We start from the raw sequence: 17,569 nt of genomic DNA on the forward strand, positions 1-17,569 counted from the left end.
CTTGCCCTGCCTCCCACTCCCTCTGGTTCACAGAGGTCTGATGTGTGGGCTCACCTCCATGTCTCCTTGTTCCGCCATTGCAGTCATTCCCCTTCTTTGGTGTGGTTCCTGCCATCTTGAGCGAGTCGGGGGAAGAGCTGGAAGGAGAGGCAGAAGGCTACCTGGTAAGGAAGGGCTCATCTTCCCCACCCTCCCTTTGTACTTCCCTTTTTGCCCAGGGAAGGGGTAGAGTCACCATCCCTGGAAGTGTCCAAAAAACATGTGGATGTGGCACTTGAGGGCATGGTTTAGTGGAGAACATGGAGGTGGTGGGTTGACAGTTGGACTTGATGATCCTAAAGGTCTTTTCCAACCTTAATGATTATCCACTAATTCTGTGTCCACACAAGGGGCTCCAGTGGGTGGTGAGAACTCCTCCCAGTGCCATAAGTGGTTGGGAGCTTTTACAAACTGTTCAGCTGATCACTAAATGCACTTGTGGGCAAGGCAGGAGGACGGGAACACCTCAGCCAAGCTCCTTCCCCCTTGCCAAGCCTGGCAAGACTTTCCCAGTGGATCAGCCCTGGACAGCAGGTGTCAGAGTGCTGCTCCCTGGCCTCTCTCTCTCCGTGGTGCAGACCTGGGTGGTTGGTTTGGCTCTCAGTGCCCCAGGTGTGTGTTTTCCCCTCCAGGTGTTCAAGCAGCCCTGGCCGGGGATCATGCGCTCGCTGTACGGGAAGCACCAGCACTTCGAAACCATCTACTTCAAGAAGTTCCCCGGGTACTACGTGACAGGAGATGGTGAGATGATCCACATGTGTGGCCACAGGGGCCAGCAGTTGAGACCATGCCATGTCCTGCCCTCAGAGTCCCTTATCAGTTGCTCCAAGGGCTGGCACTGCTGCCTCACGCTGTCGTTTCTGCCTATTCTTAGGTTGCAGGAGAGATAAAGATGGTTATTACTGGATCACGGGGCGAATTGATGACATGTTGAATGTTTCTGGTAAGCAGGAGTTTTGTCTTCAGTGGGGAGCAGTGTGCTTTCTGACACCTTGCTGTGTGTGGGGGACACTTGTGCATCTTTTTGTGACACTGGTTACAAAAGCTGCCTGGTTTATGGGGGATGCTTCTGCATCCATGACTCTGCCCAGCAGGTGATTTCAGGGACAGACGAGGCTGTGACTTGGTGAGTTTCTGCACCATTTCCCCTGGAGACAATGCACTGGAGGGAAGGCACCTTCTGTAACCAGCCACAGTACCTCTGTGCTGAAGGATTTAGGGCCACAGGGGTTGGGCAGGACCATGTGGTCCCTAATCCAGCCTGCTGCTCCATGGAGGGCTAACCTCAAAGCTGGATCAGTGTCTTGGAGCTGTGTCTACAGAGGTGGAGATTCTCCCACCTCCCTTGACTGAGTCTTTGAGATTCAGCTGCTTCTCAGCCCATCATTTTCCATACACTGTATTTAATGGCTCCCTCCTTCCTTTCCTGGAGGCTGTAGCCTACAGGTGTGTCCTGCCAGCTCTGAGAAGGTGCTGTACTTGTCCCTGGGTCAAACCTGATCCTTTCATCTGATCAGCAGTGCTTGATCCTGCACCAGCTGATCACTCTGGGAGCTGACCACCTTCCTGTGACAGCAGTGCCAGGGTGGGGTGTCAGAGCACAGGAACAGGAGCAGAGCTGTACAGGAGTGAGTTGTGGCCCTATCCCAGAATGTGGAGTGTCATCTCACCTCCCCACAGCGATGAGCTGGAGCCTGGACTCTGCAGATCCAGTCTCTGCACCTCCCACCTGACCATGTGGGCAGGTCTCCTCTTGCCCAATCCAGCTCCTCCTCATTTTGTGCTTTGTTTAATCCCATGGCTGTGACCTGTCCATGATCTGTTAAAGGAAGAAGCCTAAAGGTGGGAGGGGGAGCAGCCAGGGGACGTGTCCTTGCTCTGCAGGCGAGTGATACCTGGCAGCTTTCTGAGCACTGCTGGAACGAGTTTCTCCCTCCAACTGTTGTCTCTTCTCAAGGAAATCAAACTGATGCTCTCAAACCTGTAGTTCAGGGCCTTTTCCACCTGCAGACCTCTTCCTGCAGGTCAGTAAAGCACTGCCTCCCCTTGCTTCCAGGCCACTTGCTGAGCACGGCGGAGGTGGAGTCGGCCCTGCTGGAGCACAGGGCTGTGGCAGAGGCTGCGGTGGTCAGTCACCCCCACCCCCTGAAGGGAGAGTGCCTCTACTGCTTTGTGACCCTGAGGGAAGGCCATGAGTTCACCCAGAACCTGATGGATGAGCTGAAAAAACAAGGTAACAACAGTCAAATATTTGGGGGGCTGGGCAGGGGGTGGAGGGGTTAAGGGCTTGGGTGCTGCAGGAGGGTATGTGTGGTCTGGGGAACGCAGCGGGGACAACTGTGACAAGGTGCCCCCTTGATTAGAGAGCACGGCTGGCCAAGACTAAAATTAGTTCTCCCAGCCTTTGGCTGCTCATGTGGTGCCATCTGTGCCTCGTGGGAGGTGGCAGCCCTGTGAGGGACTGGGGTGCTCAGCAGGCTTTTGTTTGCAGCAGCGCTCTCTGGTGCAGGGCTCCCTCTGGCACACTGGGACTTGCTGTGGGGATCCTTGGGTTGCTTTGAGGTGGTGCTCTGGGTGTTTGTGCTCCAGACTCAAGGGAGCTCTTGCATTGCCACAGCAAACTGCAGCATTTAATACACAAAATGGACCCGTGGCAGCTTCTTCTCTGTGGGAACCCAACAGCGAATCAGTCGTTGCCCTATTAAAATACTCACAGTGGTTGGTGTAGCCATTGTAGAGGTCTCTGGAAGATGGAGGGAATGAAAGTGGGAAGATGTGCTTATGGCCCTGCTGGCATTGCAGGTCTTGCAGCCCTGTCCCACAGTGCAGAGGCTCCAGTGCAGCAGCCCTGAGCACTGCCCTGCCAGGTGCCCCCAGAGCTGGGCTCGCTGTGTCTTAACCTGGCCATCCTGACTGGAGAGGATGTGTGGTATCTCCTCATCCCTACAATGAAAATATCCTTTTTTTTTGCAGTCAGAGAAAAAATTGGACCGATAGCAACACCTGATTACATCCAGTATGCCCCCAGCCTGCCCAAAACCCGCTCAGGTAAGGGGCCAGTGGTGGTGCTGGGGGGGACTGGACAGTTCCTGCCAGTGTAAGGACATCAGCCCTACACTGCTTGTCCAGGGCCACTCAAATTAGGGGGGGAAGGAACCTCAGTGCAGGTCTTGGTACTCCCCACTCCCGCTAAGGATGCTGGAGAGATCCTGACTCCTGAGGAAAGGGACTTGTTATGTGGGCAGATAGTGACAGAAGGAGTGATGGTTTTACACTGGTGGAAGGCAGTTGTAGATAAGATGGATATAAGGGAGAAGCTCTTCCCTGTGAGGGTGGGGAGGCCCTGGCACAGGTTGCCCAGAGAAGCTGTGGCTGCCCCTGAATCCCTGGAAGTGTCCAAGGCCAGGCTGGACGGGGCTTGGAGCAACCTGGGCTGGTGGAAGGTGTCCCTGCCCATGGTAGGGGGTGGAACTGGATGATCTTTAAGGTCCCTTCCAACACAAACCACTCAGTGACTCTGATCCCTGCTCCCCTCTCACGGTGTCGTTCCAGGGAAGATCACCAGACGGATATTAAGGAAGATTGCCAAAAACGACCAAGACCTGGGGGACATCTCCACCTTGGCAGACCCGGGCATCATAAAACATCTCTTTGACAGCAGGTGTGACACGAAGCAGTAGCAGCAGGGCCTGTCCCTGCTGAGCAGGACTGTGGCAGCAGCAGCAGCAGTGTCCTGATGAGCAGGTCCCTCAAACAACCGCTGCCTGCCCGGGAAGGGAACCTGCACCTCTTGAATTGAATGTACCAATGTCTGGGATGGGGAGATCTGGCCCTGGAGAGGCCGTGTCCATGCCCTGCAGGAGGGTATCCATTGTGTTCCCCATGGATATCAGACATCTGGGGTTCAGCACAGAGGGACTCACCCCCCTCCCTTTTTGCAGCACCTCATTCTTGATTTTAATTTAATTTTTTGGGGGCGGTAGAGGGTGTTAATTAATTATGTAATTGAGGGGCCCTGGCACCTTGTGCACAGTGGGAAGGAACTTTGGGGCTGGAGGGGAAGTGGTGCTGGAATTGCTCAATGCAGGCAGGCCAGGGAGGTGCATCTGCCACTGCCCACACACCTGCTAAGCTTCCCCTTCTCCCTGGGGTGCTGCAAACTGTGGGAGCACTGAGAACACTCTCACATCATCACTGCACAGCTCAGCTTGTCTTGCACCCACTGTCCAAGCCTGCTGCCAGCAGAGGTCCTGGGGCCTGGAGTGGGGCAAGGCTTGAGGGAGCTCTGGGCTTTAAACAGGTTTTAGAGCAATTTGATACCAAGATCTGCTGCTTCCTACCTGTGTGGCGCCAGCTGGAGTGTCTTCCCCAATCCAGGGTCTATCACTGGCCATGGGCACTACAGGGAGCCATGCAGGGGAAAAGCCTTGGTGTGATGTGCTCCATGGAGCACCGTTTCCACCTGCCCTGCTGCCACCACCTCACAGCTGGATGCTCCCTTTGCTTCCTGGGGGAGGATTGGGGGTTGTTACACCAAAGGATGGTGGGGAAGCAGCCATGCAGAGGCACCTTTCCCATGGCAGGTGACCCAGGTAGGCACCACTGATAGAGCAGAGAAGCCAAGGCAGGCAGGGCTGTGTGAGTCCCACCTTTCCTCATCAGGAAAAACCAGTGGGAGATGTTCAAAGTTAGTGTTTGCTCAAATCTGACACAGCTTTATGATGCTGAGAGCTAAAGACCCCCACCCCTCTTGCCCAGGAGCCTGACCACCACCAGGGTACTGCCAAAGCCATCCTTCCTCCTGTGAAGGACGTTTAACTCCGGCCGGGGCTGAGCTGGGGCCGATACGTCCTTTGCAATGTCTCCATGAAAACTGCACGTGAACCATTTGATTTTGCACTTAAACCAAAGGAGAAATGGGCTTTAAAACTTGCTGCAGCTGCTGTTTTGGTGAGAGCCAGTGTAACAGGCTTTACCTGCAACCTGAGCTGACTTGGGGCTGGGGAGGAGGAGGCAGCTGCCTCTGGGGTGGGGGGCTCAGGGCAGGTGTTGCTGGGCTGTCAGCCAAGTCCCAAGTCTCATTCCCTACCTGCTGCTCTCACTGGCACAGCACCCTGGGTGCCTGCTGGTGTCCCACGTGCCCCCACAGCTCTGTACCACTGGATTGTGCCACCTCGGTGACAAGGATTCCCACATCCTCGCTGCTCCTCTGTTACCTTTTTGTCAGCTATGTAATTTTTGGCTGGAAAACAGCGACAATTTCATGCAAAATGAAATAAAATTCAAGAAAACAAAATGGAAACAGGCTTAGAGTGTGTGTGGGTTGAGTCTGGGGGAGACAAGGGGTGCTCAGTGCTGTTGGAGTGGCTGTGCCATAACCAGGGTTGGCTTTTGGGGATGGGGAGAGGCAGGTTCCTGCCAGCAGGATCCTTTTCCGTGGACTGGGATTTACAGGCTGTGAACAGCTGCTGGGGCAAGGGCAGAAGCTCTGGTCCCCACCCAGGCACAGCCATGGATCTCTGCACACCTGGCCAGGTGAGCACCTGAGCTCAGACAAACCTGGCACAAGCAGTGTGGTCAGATTGCACATTCCTTTTAATCTCTGGCTGGGGGTAATCAACCCCCCCAAAAAACCCCCAGGAATCCCAGGATCAGGCATAACAGGGCTGTTCCCCAGGTGACTGATGGGTGATTGATGCCATGAGCCCAGCAGGGCTGTCCCTCAGCACATCCATTCTCCAGGAATTCTGGCTCTGTGCTGCTTCTCTGTCACTGACAGACTGGGCTCTTCACTGCCAGAAAGGTGCAGCTTTTAGGGCTGAGGAGGAAGAGGAGCTGAAGGAAGAGGCAAAACATCTTGAGCAGGAGAGCCCACACTCCTCCCTGTCCCTCCACTGCTGTGCTGTTCCCATTGATCCATGAAACCTGGAGGGAGATATCTGTCTGCTGGTGCTGGTCCCACAGTAAGGTGCTGGAGCTGTGCCTGCCCAGCCTCTCCTGCAATTCTTTGGCTTCCTTGCCACAGAGCTCCCAGTCTCAGCCTGCCCCACATCCCAGCAGGACTATTTCCAAGGTCAGTGCTCCCTGGGAAGATGATTTTCCAGTGGGATGTGCTGGCACAAGCCTGGGGGGATTCAGGGTTTAATAATGTGCTGGCTGTGACACAAGGCTCCAATTCACCATCTCCTTGGGATCTGCCACCACTGCTGAGGGATCCTGTGGAGATCTGCTGGACAGGGCTGCAGGAGGCAGTGGGAGCAGAGGCAGCCCTGGACTCTGCACTGCTGCCTGCCTTGTGTGGCACAGAGGCACTGCTTGAGATGAGCACCCAGTCCAACAAAACTGGAGTTGGGCAAAGCAAAAGCAAAAAAAAGCAAGCAAAAGGCCCTTGGGCAAATTGCCCAGGGCAGCTGTCCCTTGTGCAGGAACCCTGAGGATCCTCAGGCACAGGGAAAAGTAAGAATCAGAGCAGCAGCAGCACAGCAAGGGCTGGAGGGGCCATGGCATGTGGAGCTGGACTCTCCTGTCTAACCTGGAAAAGCACTGAGGCACTGTGTGAAGATGAAGGCTGTTACTCGCCCATCCACCTTTCTCCTCTCGTTCCCTAGGCTTTGTGTGTCTCTCTACTGCAGCATCAAGGAGCACAGAAGTGGGAGCAGCACAAAGGCCTGCTGTGGCACCTCACCCTTTGCTGTACACACCCCTGCCCCCAGGGGACACCCAGACCAAGGCAGGCCTGGGGCAGGGTCCCCTGGGCAGGCAGAGCAAGGGAACCCCTTATCCCTGGAGGGGGAATCACAGAGGAGAAGCTGGCACTGGCACACAGGACCTTGGAGCAGTTGTGTCCACACAGTCCTTCCTCACAGCCCCGGGCACAACAGACCTTGGCAAGTGCACCCTACGGAGAAATCCCTGTGGTAGTTGAGCTCTTCAGGCAGCAGGTGAGGAGGGTGGGTGGGGCACAGCTCCTCACACCAGGTAGGGAGTGTCCAGCACGGCCACCCCGGCGGCCACCCCGCCGTCCGCGTGCTGGATGGCCTTGGTGCGCAGGAGGTGCCCGGCGGCCTCGTTCAGCACCATCTCCTGGCCCTGCCTGCAAAGGAAAGGGAGACTCAGTCCCTGCAGAGCACAGAGCTCCTGGCATTTATCCTGCACAGTGCCTTGGCTCCACTGGCCATTCTGGTTGGATTTGCACACAGACAGTGTCAGGGTCTGAACGCCGCCAGAGTGCCCTTGTTCCTCAAACTGTACGAGAAGGACCTGAACGCTATGGGAACGTTTCTCTGGGTCTCTGAGGGTTTTACACAAAAGCAGCAGCTATTTAGGGTTGAACATGACCCCGTTCAGACATTTCAGAGATCACCAGGGCTTCCTGGGGCTGCATCCAGAACCTGGGAAGCACTCCCAGGAGTCAGGGATGAGACACGCTGGTTCCACGTGGCCGTTACAGCCGTGACTGCCAGCACAGGCGCTGTGGTCTTTCAACAACTCGTTTGGCAGCAAGTTCAGAGCAGCAGTTCAGTGTTTGAACACGTGCTCAGAGAGCTCTGCCAGGGGCACAGACTGAACAGTCATGCCTGTCCCCTGCACTTACAGCTCCCCAGACATCCTTCCTGCTGCTGTGCTCAGAGGAAAACCAGGGAACCACCCCCAGACCACAAGTACGTTCCTCACCTGACATAGACACCGAAGATACCGAGCTCGGAGATGCATTCAGACACTTGCAGGGGACTGTGAGCCCTCAGCAAGTAATTCAGTGCTGGCTGGGGTTTGATCTTATCCATCAAGATGTAGGAGGTTCTCTCAGGGCTGTCTTTGATCTTCTCCAGAACCTGCCTGAGCTCTTCACCATAGAGGTTGTTCCCTGACAACAAAACCAGCACATCAAGCACTTCCCAGCCCAGCAGAAGCCACTGCCCCCAATTTTGTGGCCCAGCAGCCCAAATGACCCAGCCTTTGCCTCCCCAGGTGCTGCCTGGGTTCCCCACACCCAGCACTGGGGCCTCAGGAGCTGCTCCAGGAGTGGCACTACCTTACTGCCATGACTAATCCCCATGGTTATGAGTAGCCACAAGCCACCCCACCTTTTATCCCTCAGCCCAGGACCAGGAGCCAGCACAGAGCTCCTGCCTCTGCTGGGTACAGCACAAACCACAGTGCAGAGCCCCAGGGGCCCAGCCCAGGTCGTACCTCCACCTTCTCGCTGCGGCTTCAGCACGAACCGTTCGGGGTCAGCGATGGCTGCAGCAGCTATCTTGTCACCCTCTTCACCCTGGAAAGAAAGGATGGAAACAGGGTGGACATCAGGAAGAATTCCTTCATGGAAAGGGGCTGCCAAACATTGGAAGGGGCTGCCCAGGGAGGTGGTGGAGTCCCCATCCCTGGAGGTGTCCAAGTAATGACTGGCTGTGGCACTCAGTGGTCTGGGCTTGGGGACAAGGTGGGGATCGGGCACAGGTTGGACCTGATGACCTTGGAGGTCTTTTCCAACCTAAATGATTCTGGGATTTTTGAACAGCAAAGCACCAGGGAGCAGCAGGGGCTCCTCGAGAGGCCCCTCTCAGCAGGATCAACAAGGATCTACCAGGACCACAGCAAAGCCCCCTCACCTCCTGAACCAAAGAGCAACATCACACAGGCCAAGCACACGTCTGCATGTCCATTCCCGACCCAGCCCCGCTCCCACTCACCTCATCCAGGGAATAGAGTCCAGCAAAGGTGGCTCTCATCCGAGCCACAGCCTCAGGGTGGCCGGGCAGCAGCTTCTCCAGCGTCCCCGGGCGACTCAGCTCCTGCTGCACCTTCTTGGTGCCCGCCAGCTGGGTGGCAATGTCAGGGCACTTCACCGCCCGCGACCGCTCCAGCAGCAGCCGCGCCGCCCAGTTCTGGGGCACAACCAGAGCAACCCCGTCAGGAGAAACACAACACTAAAGGTCTGCTCTGCTCTCTTCTGTTCAGTTATCGACACAGCATTTGTCTGCTCCCTCCCTGCTGGCAGGGATGGACGGGTGGGAGCAGCACTCTGGAGACAAGCAGACATGGATTTCACACCACCTCCGGGAACAGCAGAGCCAGGTTAATCGGCTGCCTTTGCCAGTTCTCCCTCCCCAGCTTGTCCAGTGCTGCCACCTCCAGACAACAGCAAGATCTGTTCTGCATCATTATTACCTGCAGCCTCATAGTGCTGAGAGAGCACAGAGAGTGGTCTGTAATCAAGTCCAAACCCTTTAAGCAGGTGCCAATACCCATATTGTACAGCATCAATTCAGTGCTGCACTAAGAGTGATTAAGTGGTGATTGGAAAAGAAGACACCCATTTTTCTTACTGCTCCCACCCAATGCTCCCTGGAGTCACAGCTCCCCAGTGCTCCCAGCCACCCTGGGCAGGACTGACCCCTCTCTGCACAGGGCAGAGGCCCCTGGGATCAGAGGGCATTTCAAACTCCCAGTGGGTGATTCACCAAGCAGGATGGTGGGCACTGACCTGCTGGTCGTAGGTCTGTGGCACGTAGCCCTCCCTGTAGTACACCACTGCGACCTCCTGGCCGTCTCTGGAACAGAAACCACAAGTGTTCACAGAGCCAGGCCAGGCCCTGCCCAATCCCCAGCACCACGGGGTCAGACATGCACAATGTTGCAGCTTTTGCCCCTTCTCCTTGGCCCCCAGGCTGTTGTGCTCCTGGCTGAGGACTGCAAGCCCTGTCACCTCTGCACTGAGCCCCAGCTGGGTTGGCCTGTCCTGAGACACGGGGAGCTGATACTTGGCCTGTGCTCTAACCAAAGGCTCAATAATTCTGACACCCAGCCCAGCAGGGAGGCAGGAACCTCATTTTCTAACAGTTTTTGCCACTCGTAACCAGGCTTGGGAGACTCACCTTGGAGAGAAGGAGGCTCAGGGGGACTTTCTGGCTCTGCAACTCCCTGACAGGAGGGGGGAGCTGGGAAGGTCAGGCTCTGCTCCCAGGGAACAAGGGACAGGAGGAGAGGAAATGGCCCCAAGTTGTGCCAGGGGAGGTTTAGGCTGGATGTGAGGGAAAATTTCTTCACTGAAAGGGTGGCCAAGCAGTGGCTCAGGTTGCCCAGGGCAGTGATGGAGCCACCGTCCCTGGAGGGATTTAAAGTGTGGATGTGGCACTTGGGGTCATGGTTTGGTGGTGCTGGGTTAAAGGTTAGACTCGATCTTAGAGGCCTTTTCCCTGACTCTGTGACTATGATTCTTGAAGCTGGGAGGGAACAGGATCCTTCTCTGGTGGCACAGGCAGGGCCTCAACTCGACAACCTGAGAGGCACCAAAGGCCCTGCCAGGGCTGGGCTGTCAGCACAGCTGGAGCACCACAGCCCCCAGCTTTGGCCACACAAACTGTGCACGGGGTCAGGAAGCTGCTGGGGAACTGCAGAGGAATCCAGCACTGAGAGGGGAGGGTGCCTGGGAGGAAGTACCTGGGATACACTTTCCCCTCAATTATCCAGCCCTGACAAATGTATTCATTAATCAAACACAGAACAGACATCAAAGGTCAAACCAGCCTAACTACAGAAAAAATATACGCATTAAACCATGTCTTCCTTCAGGCTTGTACAGCTCCAAGCACATTACCTGGAAACAGGACAAATGTCACACTTGGGACCAACTCTCAACCTCACTCTTGGGACCAACCAGCACTCAAAGAGTCTGTGACCTGCATGTCCTGGTCTCCACAGGGAGTGGGCAAGACAACTGAGTGAGTTCAAACCCAAGAGATCCCAAAAGGACATGGAATGCTTCCTCCTCCAGCACTAACAACCCAGCCCAGCTCCTGGCAGGGCATCACGTGAGCAGTAAACAGGAAATGGCTCTGTGGAAGCCTCTGAAACAGCCAGGGCTGTTCACAGCAGGTGTACGTGGAGGAGGTAAAGATCCCACAGAGCAGTGGAGGCTGTGGCCTGAGGGAGGGAAATTAAGTTTTGTGTATGCAAAATCTCACCACTCTGAAAACAAAACCATGTCAGCTCCAAGAGGAAACAGCACCCTGGAGCATGGAGAACTGCTGCCTCAGACAGTCACTGTTTGTACTCAAGACACACCACCAGGTTTGGTTGAGAATTCCCACTCCCACGTGCCCAGGAATGCGCACCTTGGCTCATACTCACATATACAGCCTCCTGCTGCCATCCAGGGACCCCTTCTCAAACACGTCCCTGAACCGCCGCCGGATCACACGGATGTTCCTGGGAACAGAGCAGTGGGACAGTCAGCAGGATGGGCAGAGTTACTTGAGCTGGAAGTCACAGATGGACAAGGAAGATCTGTAGGTTCTTTCACAAATAACCCCAGGCTTCGGACTATGGAGCCACAGGGATCCTGCAGCCCAAGACAGTCCCTGTTTAGGGACCCATCCTATGTTTCCTGCCTTGAGGGAAACACCAAGATCAGGCAGCAGTTTTCTCTGCTTCCCTTTCCTAAAACTGAACCTTTTCCATCCCAGGGAAATTCAGTGCTTACCTGTTCCACAGCTCATTTTCTACACATCGCTGATCAAAAATGTTCCTCTGGATTTCCTCCACCAGAAACATCACCACAGCACTGCAAGAGATACAAGGGGCACCATTAAACCCCCAAACCCTCCACATGCATCCAGGATCACCAGCTTTTTCATCACTGTGATCCAGGCTTCCTGCACTGCTCCTGCTCAATTTCTCCTGCTCTCTCCTTACCTTTGGGAACCATAGAGTTCCCACGCTTTGGCAATTCCCAAGGCCAGTCCCTTTGATGGGTTGTTGGGCAGCAGGCGTGACGCCTCCTTAGTCTTTCCCAGCACTTTCAACACCAGCCTTTGGAACAAAAAAAAGCTGTAAATGCCATGACAGCCCCAGATGGACCAAGGGAGCAGAGTTTGGAGAGCACATGAGGACAGGGAGTGCAGCAGCCCATGCAGTGCAGCTGCAGCAGTGCCAGAGGTGTCCCTTACCCATGGACATCGGCCGTGCGGGAGGTGAGGCCCCCAAAACTGGCAGCAATGGTGTTTATTTCTATCTGCTTCAGAGCTGCTGTGCCATCCAGCCCACAGTCAAACATGTAATCAGAGCGGTTGATGCCTAAAAACACAGTCTGAAAAGAGGGGAGGGGTGGTGGGGTCTCCTGTTGCCTTTAACTGCAAAACCCTTTGACGACCTCACTTCAAAATCTTCCTAGGCCAGATCCGGTCATAGAATCAAAGAACGGTTTGGGTTGGAAAGGACCTTAAAAACCATCTAATTCCAACCCCCTGCCATGTGCAAGGACACCTTCCACTATCCCAGGTTGCTCCAAGCCTCGTTCAACCTGGCCTTGGACACTTCCAGGGATGGGGCAGCCACAGCTTCTGTGGGCAACCTGTGCCAGGGCCTCATCACCCTCACAGGGAAGAGTTTTTTCCTAATACCTCATCTAAACCTACTCTCTGTCAGTTTGAATCCATTCCCTCTTGTCCTGTCACCTTCATTTGGATAAAAACCTCTGCAAGTCATGCCCATGGGTGCTCTGCCCCTTGCCCAGGACCCAGAGCCCTCCCAGTGCTCCAGAGGAGTTCCCAACACTCAGGAGAGTAAAGGAGCTTCTGGTGCAGGTCCTGACAGGACACATGTCCCTGCACATTCCCAAGGCTCCCAGAGGACAAACCACATCAAATCCTCCCACTCCAGGTGTGACTGTTTCCAGTGGCACCAACCAAAGGGCACAACTCAAACAGGGCAAGGTCCTGAGCTCACGGGCTGTGATGAGACAGGGAGCGACCAGCCTGGCTCAGAGCCCAGCAATGCCACCTCAGTGCCAAGGGGAACAGACCACCAGGATCCCCTGCCCAGGTACCTGAGCCAAGCCTTCCTCCAGAACTTGCATGTAGATTCTGAAGAGCTGAGCTGTGAAGTCATCGACCTTGATGGTGCTGGAGGGAAACACAGACCAGATCAGTTCCCTGATGCTGCCACAGAGGAACGAGAAAATTAATTCTTCTCCAGAAAAAATACCCTTAGTGAGGACATTCTGCAGCACAAGGAGCAGGGCTGGGGCTCAAGAAACCTGCTACAGCACTGTGAAACATCTCCCCATGAATGCACAGTGCAAAACCACACACAAACCCAGTCTGCCCAGCACAGCCACTCCACAGAAGGCCTCACCTCACAAAAGGCAGAGGTGACTCACTGGCAGGGCAGAGATGGGACAAGCAAAGGCAAAGAAACACAGCAGAATTCTGCAGCCACAGGCAGGAACCACAAGTCTCCCTGTGCCTGCACACAATAGTTCAGAGAAGCTTCTCAAGCTTCATCCAGTTCCCCCTGTCCTGTCAGGCTACAAATCCCTGCCCTGTTGGAGTAGGTCTGGCTTTCCCTCAGGGTCCCAAATCCCTGAGCTACTTGAGCAGCACCTCCAGGGAGCTGCCCTGGCACAGGGCAACACCTGAGCACACACAGCCACAGGTGCTGCATTCCTTAACCACAGGTACAAACCTGCCCCCACAAGCTCTGGCTGCAGCCAGCTCTGGAACAGGCACAAGCATTGAAACAGCTTCAAAGGCTTTAACAAAACAAAAGGATGTTGCAAAACAGCCTTCTTTGCTCTGTCCCGGTGCCAGAGAGCCTGCAGCACCCATGGACAGGCAGCACACAGCAGGCAGCAGGAAGGGGGGTGAGATTTGTGAAAGCCCTACAGTTATGGGGGAAACAGACAGGGTCACTTCAGCCCATGGCAACAGCCACAGATAAATCCAGCAGAGTCCAGGATCCAGAGCTCAACAGTCCCCCAGCAGCCAGAGTTTGTGGATGGGAAAGCAGGGGACACAGAGTGACTGATCAGAGGTCTGTGTGGGGACAGGGACACCTCATCCTCATAACTGTGGGCAGGCAGAGCTGCTGGTTATGGGACAGCCACGGGCAGATGCAAAATAAGACTAAAAGAGACTTCTGAATCCAAGACTCAAAGATTCCAGTGATTTACATTTAAGGCCTGGGGGGCCAACAAGCTCACATGTAAGAATTCACAAGCCTGACACACTGGCAACATTGAAGATCATTGCAGGGAGTCAGCTCTTGGCCAGATGTCCCAAGTTTTGAGGCTCAAGGAGACCTCCAAGCACACGGACTTGCTGGGAATTAATCTTAGGAAAAATATGCAACAAAGGAGGCAGTTTCTGCTGAGGACAGGAGTGCTCACCTCAGCTTGTGGGACACGAACGGATGGAAAGCAGGAATGCCCGAAAGGTGATAAATGCTTGGCATTTAAAATGTTCCCTTAAAATGCAACATGCAAAAACGTTACCTGGCCAGAGTTTGCTCCAGGAATTCTTTGTTTTGACTGATGGCATCCACCAGCAGGTTGAAATCCTGCTGGACAGCGTAGGCCTGTTCAAACAAGGCCCGTGGCACCGCAGACGGGAGCAGCGTGAAGGGCGCGTAATTCACCACCTGCACACGGGGGAGGGAGCAGAGCACTCAGGTCTGGGCAGCTGCAGAGGGGATCAGGAGGTGCCTCTCCTGCTTGTCTGAAAGCAGCTTCTCCAGAGCTTCTCAGGCTGAGTGCTTCCCCCTGAAAGATACCCTGTTTCCACCCAAACTAAAGGGCAGCGTCTCCAGAACAGCTCAATGTCAGAGAAAAGGGGAATTTGTCAGTCCTGGGTTCTGGCCATCAGAGTCACCTCCTCTGATCCCTGCTCAGACTCTGGACTCCTGGTTCAGCCCACAGCTCAGGCACGGGGCCACCCTCAAAGTCAAAATATCATACCAGAGAGAAGCTCCCAATTCACCTGGATTTTACATGAAGCAAGGGATACTGGCAGTGTGTTCAGCCTCTCCTCCCAGGCTTCCCATTCCTCTCACCCTTCAAAATCCCCCAGAGCCCTGACCTGACAATGGGATTGACATCAGGAGCAGCTCTGAGGTGCTGGAGCAGGTCCAGAGAAGAGCAACAAGGCTGGTGAAGGGACTGGAGCACAAGGCCTATGAGGAGAGGCTGAGGGAGCTGGGGGTGTTGAGCCTGGAGAAGAGGAGGCTCAGGGGAGACCTCCTGACTCTGCAACTCCCTGACAGGAGGGGGTAACCAGGTGGGGGTTGGTCTCTTCTCCCAGGCAACGATCAGCAAGACAAGAGGGCTGGGTCTTAAGCTGTGCCAGGGGAGGTTCAGGTTGGATATTAGGAAGAAATTCTTTACAGAAAGGGTTATCAGACACTGGAATGGGCTGCCCAGGGAAGTGGTGGATTCTCCATCCCTGGAGGTTTTCAAGATAAGACTGGGTGTGGCACTTAGTGCCATGATCTAGCAACCACAGTGGTAGGGGATCAAGGGTTGGACTTGATGATCTTGGAGGTCCCTTCCAACCCAGCTGATTCTATGATTCTATGACCTCCCTCCTCATACCTCTGCTTGTCCCCAGGCTCCTCAGGGACCCATCCCCAACACTGTCCCACCCCTTTTGCACAGGGATACTTCTTCCTCTGAGACCTCTCCAACAGATAGAGCCTCCCACCCCAGCCAGCCGTCAGGGATTCCCCACAGGTAAATCCCACACATCAGCCACCTCCATCCCTGCCACCTTGTCCCAGGTATGGGGCAAAGGCTGACTGCAGCTGGGAACATGCCAAAAGCAGAGGCCCCTCCGTGAGACTCTCCCGTGGTTCAAAGGTTCATATGGGTGGTGAGAGGCTGGGAGAGGGACGGACTGCCAGCACCACAACCGGCAACTTCTTAAGCCTTCCCAGATCTGTCCCTCTCCTTGGAAAAGGGGAGCTGTACTGGAAAAGGGGAGCAGGGTTGTCTCATGAGCGGGATGGGCAGTGAGCTGTGAGCTCCAGCCGGGAGCTGCTCCCTGTGAAGGGCTCGGGGACCCCCGGGCCGGGCAGCGCCCCGCACTCACATCCGAGCTGAGGGGCTGCTCCCCGGTCCGCATCAGCACCCCCGCCAGCAGCGCCGCGTCCACCGCCACCGCCGCCGCGTCCCGCACGGCCGCCGCGTCCCGCACCACGTCCCGCCAGGGCGAGGCCATGGCAGCGCTGCGGGGAGAGCGGGGTCACCGCCTGGCCGCACCGCCACGGCCCCCGAACCCCTCCACCCTCGGTGTCCCCTGACCCCCGGTCCTTCCCCGGCCCCCAGCACCCGATCCCCGGTGCCTGTCCCCTGGCCGACCCCCGCTCCCCACACCCCTCACTGTGCCCTGACCCCTGAACCCCCGCGGTCCCTGCCCTGTCCCCGGTCCCTGACCCCCGGCCTCCAGACCCTTCCTGTACCCTGACCCCCGAACACCCTGAACCCTCGCCCCTCCCGGCGGCCCCGGCACCCCTCCGGTCCCCGGCCCCTCACTGTGCCCCGACCCCCCGATCCCTCCCGGTCCCTGACCCCCGGTCCCCAGACCCCTCCCGTGCCCGGACCACCCCGAGCCCTCGCCCCTCACTGCCCCTTTCCCCCTCACTTACCCGCTCCAGCCGCTCGCTGCCGGCCCCGCGGACCGCCACGTGATTCGACGGCCCGCCCCCCTCGCCCCGCCCCGATGTTGGATTGACAGCGCAGCGGACCAATCAGCGCGGGGGAGAAGCGCGCGCTCCTCGCGGGGCGACGAGCGCGGAAGGGGGGTACAGAATACGCATGCGCCTGGGCGCAGCGGGTATGGTGACGTCATGTCGCGATGTCGTTATGTCACACCGTGACGTCAAATCGTGATGTCATGCGAACGACGAGATCACTCCGGCTGATGAAATCCGAGCTCTGCAACCAGGGGCTGCTCGGTGCCTGCAGAGGGCACAGCCCACGGGTGGCTGGGAGATTAAAGCCGTGGAGATGGTTGGACCCGATGGTCTCCGAGGGCCTTTGCAACATGAACAACTCTGTGGTTCCATGAAACAGCTTAAGGTTAACTCGCTGTCATTTATGCACTGGAGCTGCATCATCTCCTGCTTTTGCATGAGCTGAAATTCACCCTCTGCCGGCAGGGAAACACAGAGGAACTGCACCCTTGGCTTGGGAAATAAAAGGCATTGGAAATATCTTCCTGTTTTCCATTTTTTAACCACTTCATCACCTACGTCCCTTTGCTGCACTACACCGACTGGACCTGGGAAGGGGCTGACTGGGGGTTCCTCCATGCAGGCCCCATCCCTGATGTCCTCTGTTGTTCCCAGAGGCTGTTCAGTGTTCCCAGGTGTCCCCAGGAATGTCCATGGCCATGTGTTGGGACTGGGAGGCACTCCCAGGTCCAGGGCAGTGTCTGGGGTGCCCTGAGGCTCAGTGCAAGATGGGATTTTTCTCCCACTTCAGCTGTGTATTTCCCTCCCTCTGCCTTGGTCCCTCAGGGGACAGGGTTACTCTCTGCCCTTGTGTCTCACAAATCCAAGGCTGGGGCTCTTCTGGGCCTCAGTTGGGCACACCTGGGAAATCTCAGCTCTCACAACAGCCTCAAGTATTTGTAGGACATTCCCAGTAATGGGGCTTGAAATGACAGTGTGGGACAGGGACAGGGTTATTTCTGTATAAGGAACAGAGAAAATTGATATGTAAATAAATCCAAACCCAATCAGGTCCTTTCCCCTT

General features: G+C 55.9%; 2 protein-coding genes across 3 annotated transcripts in view; one reads left to right on the plus strand and one right to left on the minus strand.

Annotated features, from left to right (window-relative positions):
* Positions 1-5,341, plus strand: part of ACSS2 (acyl-CoA synthetase short chain family member 2) — a 31,097-nt gene extending 25,756 nt beyond the window's left edge. For both annotated transcript variants that reach the window (XM_027721532.2, XM_027721533.2), the window contains 6 exons: positions 84-164; positions 672-780; positions 914-982; positions 2,096-2,272; positions 3,013-3,087; positions 3,592-5,341. In XM_027721532.2, coding sequence (XP_027577333.1) covers positions 84-164; positions 672-780; positions 914-982; positions 2,096-2,272; positions 3,013-3,087; positions 3,592-3,719 — 639 coding nt within the window. In that variant the 3' untranslated portion in view covers positions 3,720-5,341. The remainder of the gene's footprint in view (positions 1-83; positions 165-671; positions 781-913; positions 983-2,095; positions 2,273-3,012; positions 3,088-3,591) is intronic.
* A 275-nt stretch (positions 5,342-5,616) lies between these two features.
* On the minus strand, positions 5,617-16,503 carry GSS (glutathione synthetase). The gene is made up of 13 exons (XM_027721534.2): positions 16,459-16,503; positions 15,903-16,038; positions 14,312-14,457; positions 12,866-12,941; positions 11,988-12,127; positions 11,734-11,850; positions 11,522-11,602; positions 11,170-11,247; positions 9,524-9,590; positions 8,730-8,924; positions 8,230-8,311; positions 7,714-7,903; positions 5,617-7,132 (listed from the first exon to the last, which is right to left on the minus strand). The coding sequence occupies exons 2-13, from the start codon at positions 16,029-16,031 to the stop codon at positions 7,009-7,011; spliced, it is 1,425 nt and encodes a 474-aa protein (XP_027577335.1). The 5' UTR covers positions 16,032-16,038; positions 16,459-16,503; the 3' UTR covers positions 5,617-7,008.
* Between the last annotated feature and the right edge of the window lie 1,066 nt (positions 16,504-17,569).

The sequence above is a fragment of the Pipra filicauda genome, unplaced genomic scaffold (genome assembly GCF_003945595.2).
Source record: "Pipra filicauda isolate LSUMZ 115617 unplaced genomic scaffold, ASM394559v2 scaffold424_size589613_pilon, whole genome shotgun sequence".
NCBI lineage: Eukaryota > Metazoa > Chordata > Aves > Passeriformes > Pipridae > Pipra > Pipra filicauda.

Excerpts from the sequence above, each read along its gene's own strand:
- GSS (XM_027721534.2), bottom strand. The coding sequence starts at position 16,031 with ATGGCCTCGCCCTGGCGGGACGTGGTGCGGGACGCGGCGGCCGTGCGG. Across the intron at positions 14,458-15,902 it reads AGCAGCCCCTCAGCTCGGAT|GTGGTGAATTACGCGCCCTT; the intron begins GTGAGTGCGGGG and ends CCCCGTGTGCAG. Across the intron at positions 11,603-11,733 it reads GAACTCTATGGTTCCCAAAG|TGCTGTGGTGATGTTTCTGG; the intron begins GTAAGGAGAGAG and ends TATCTCTTGCAG.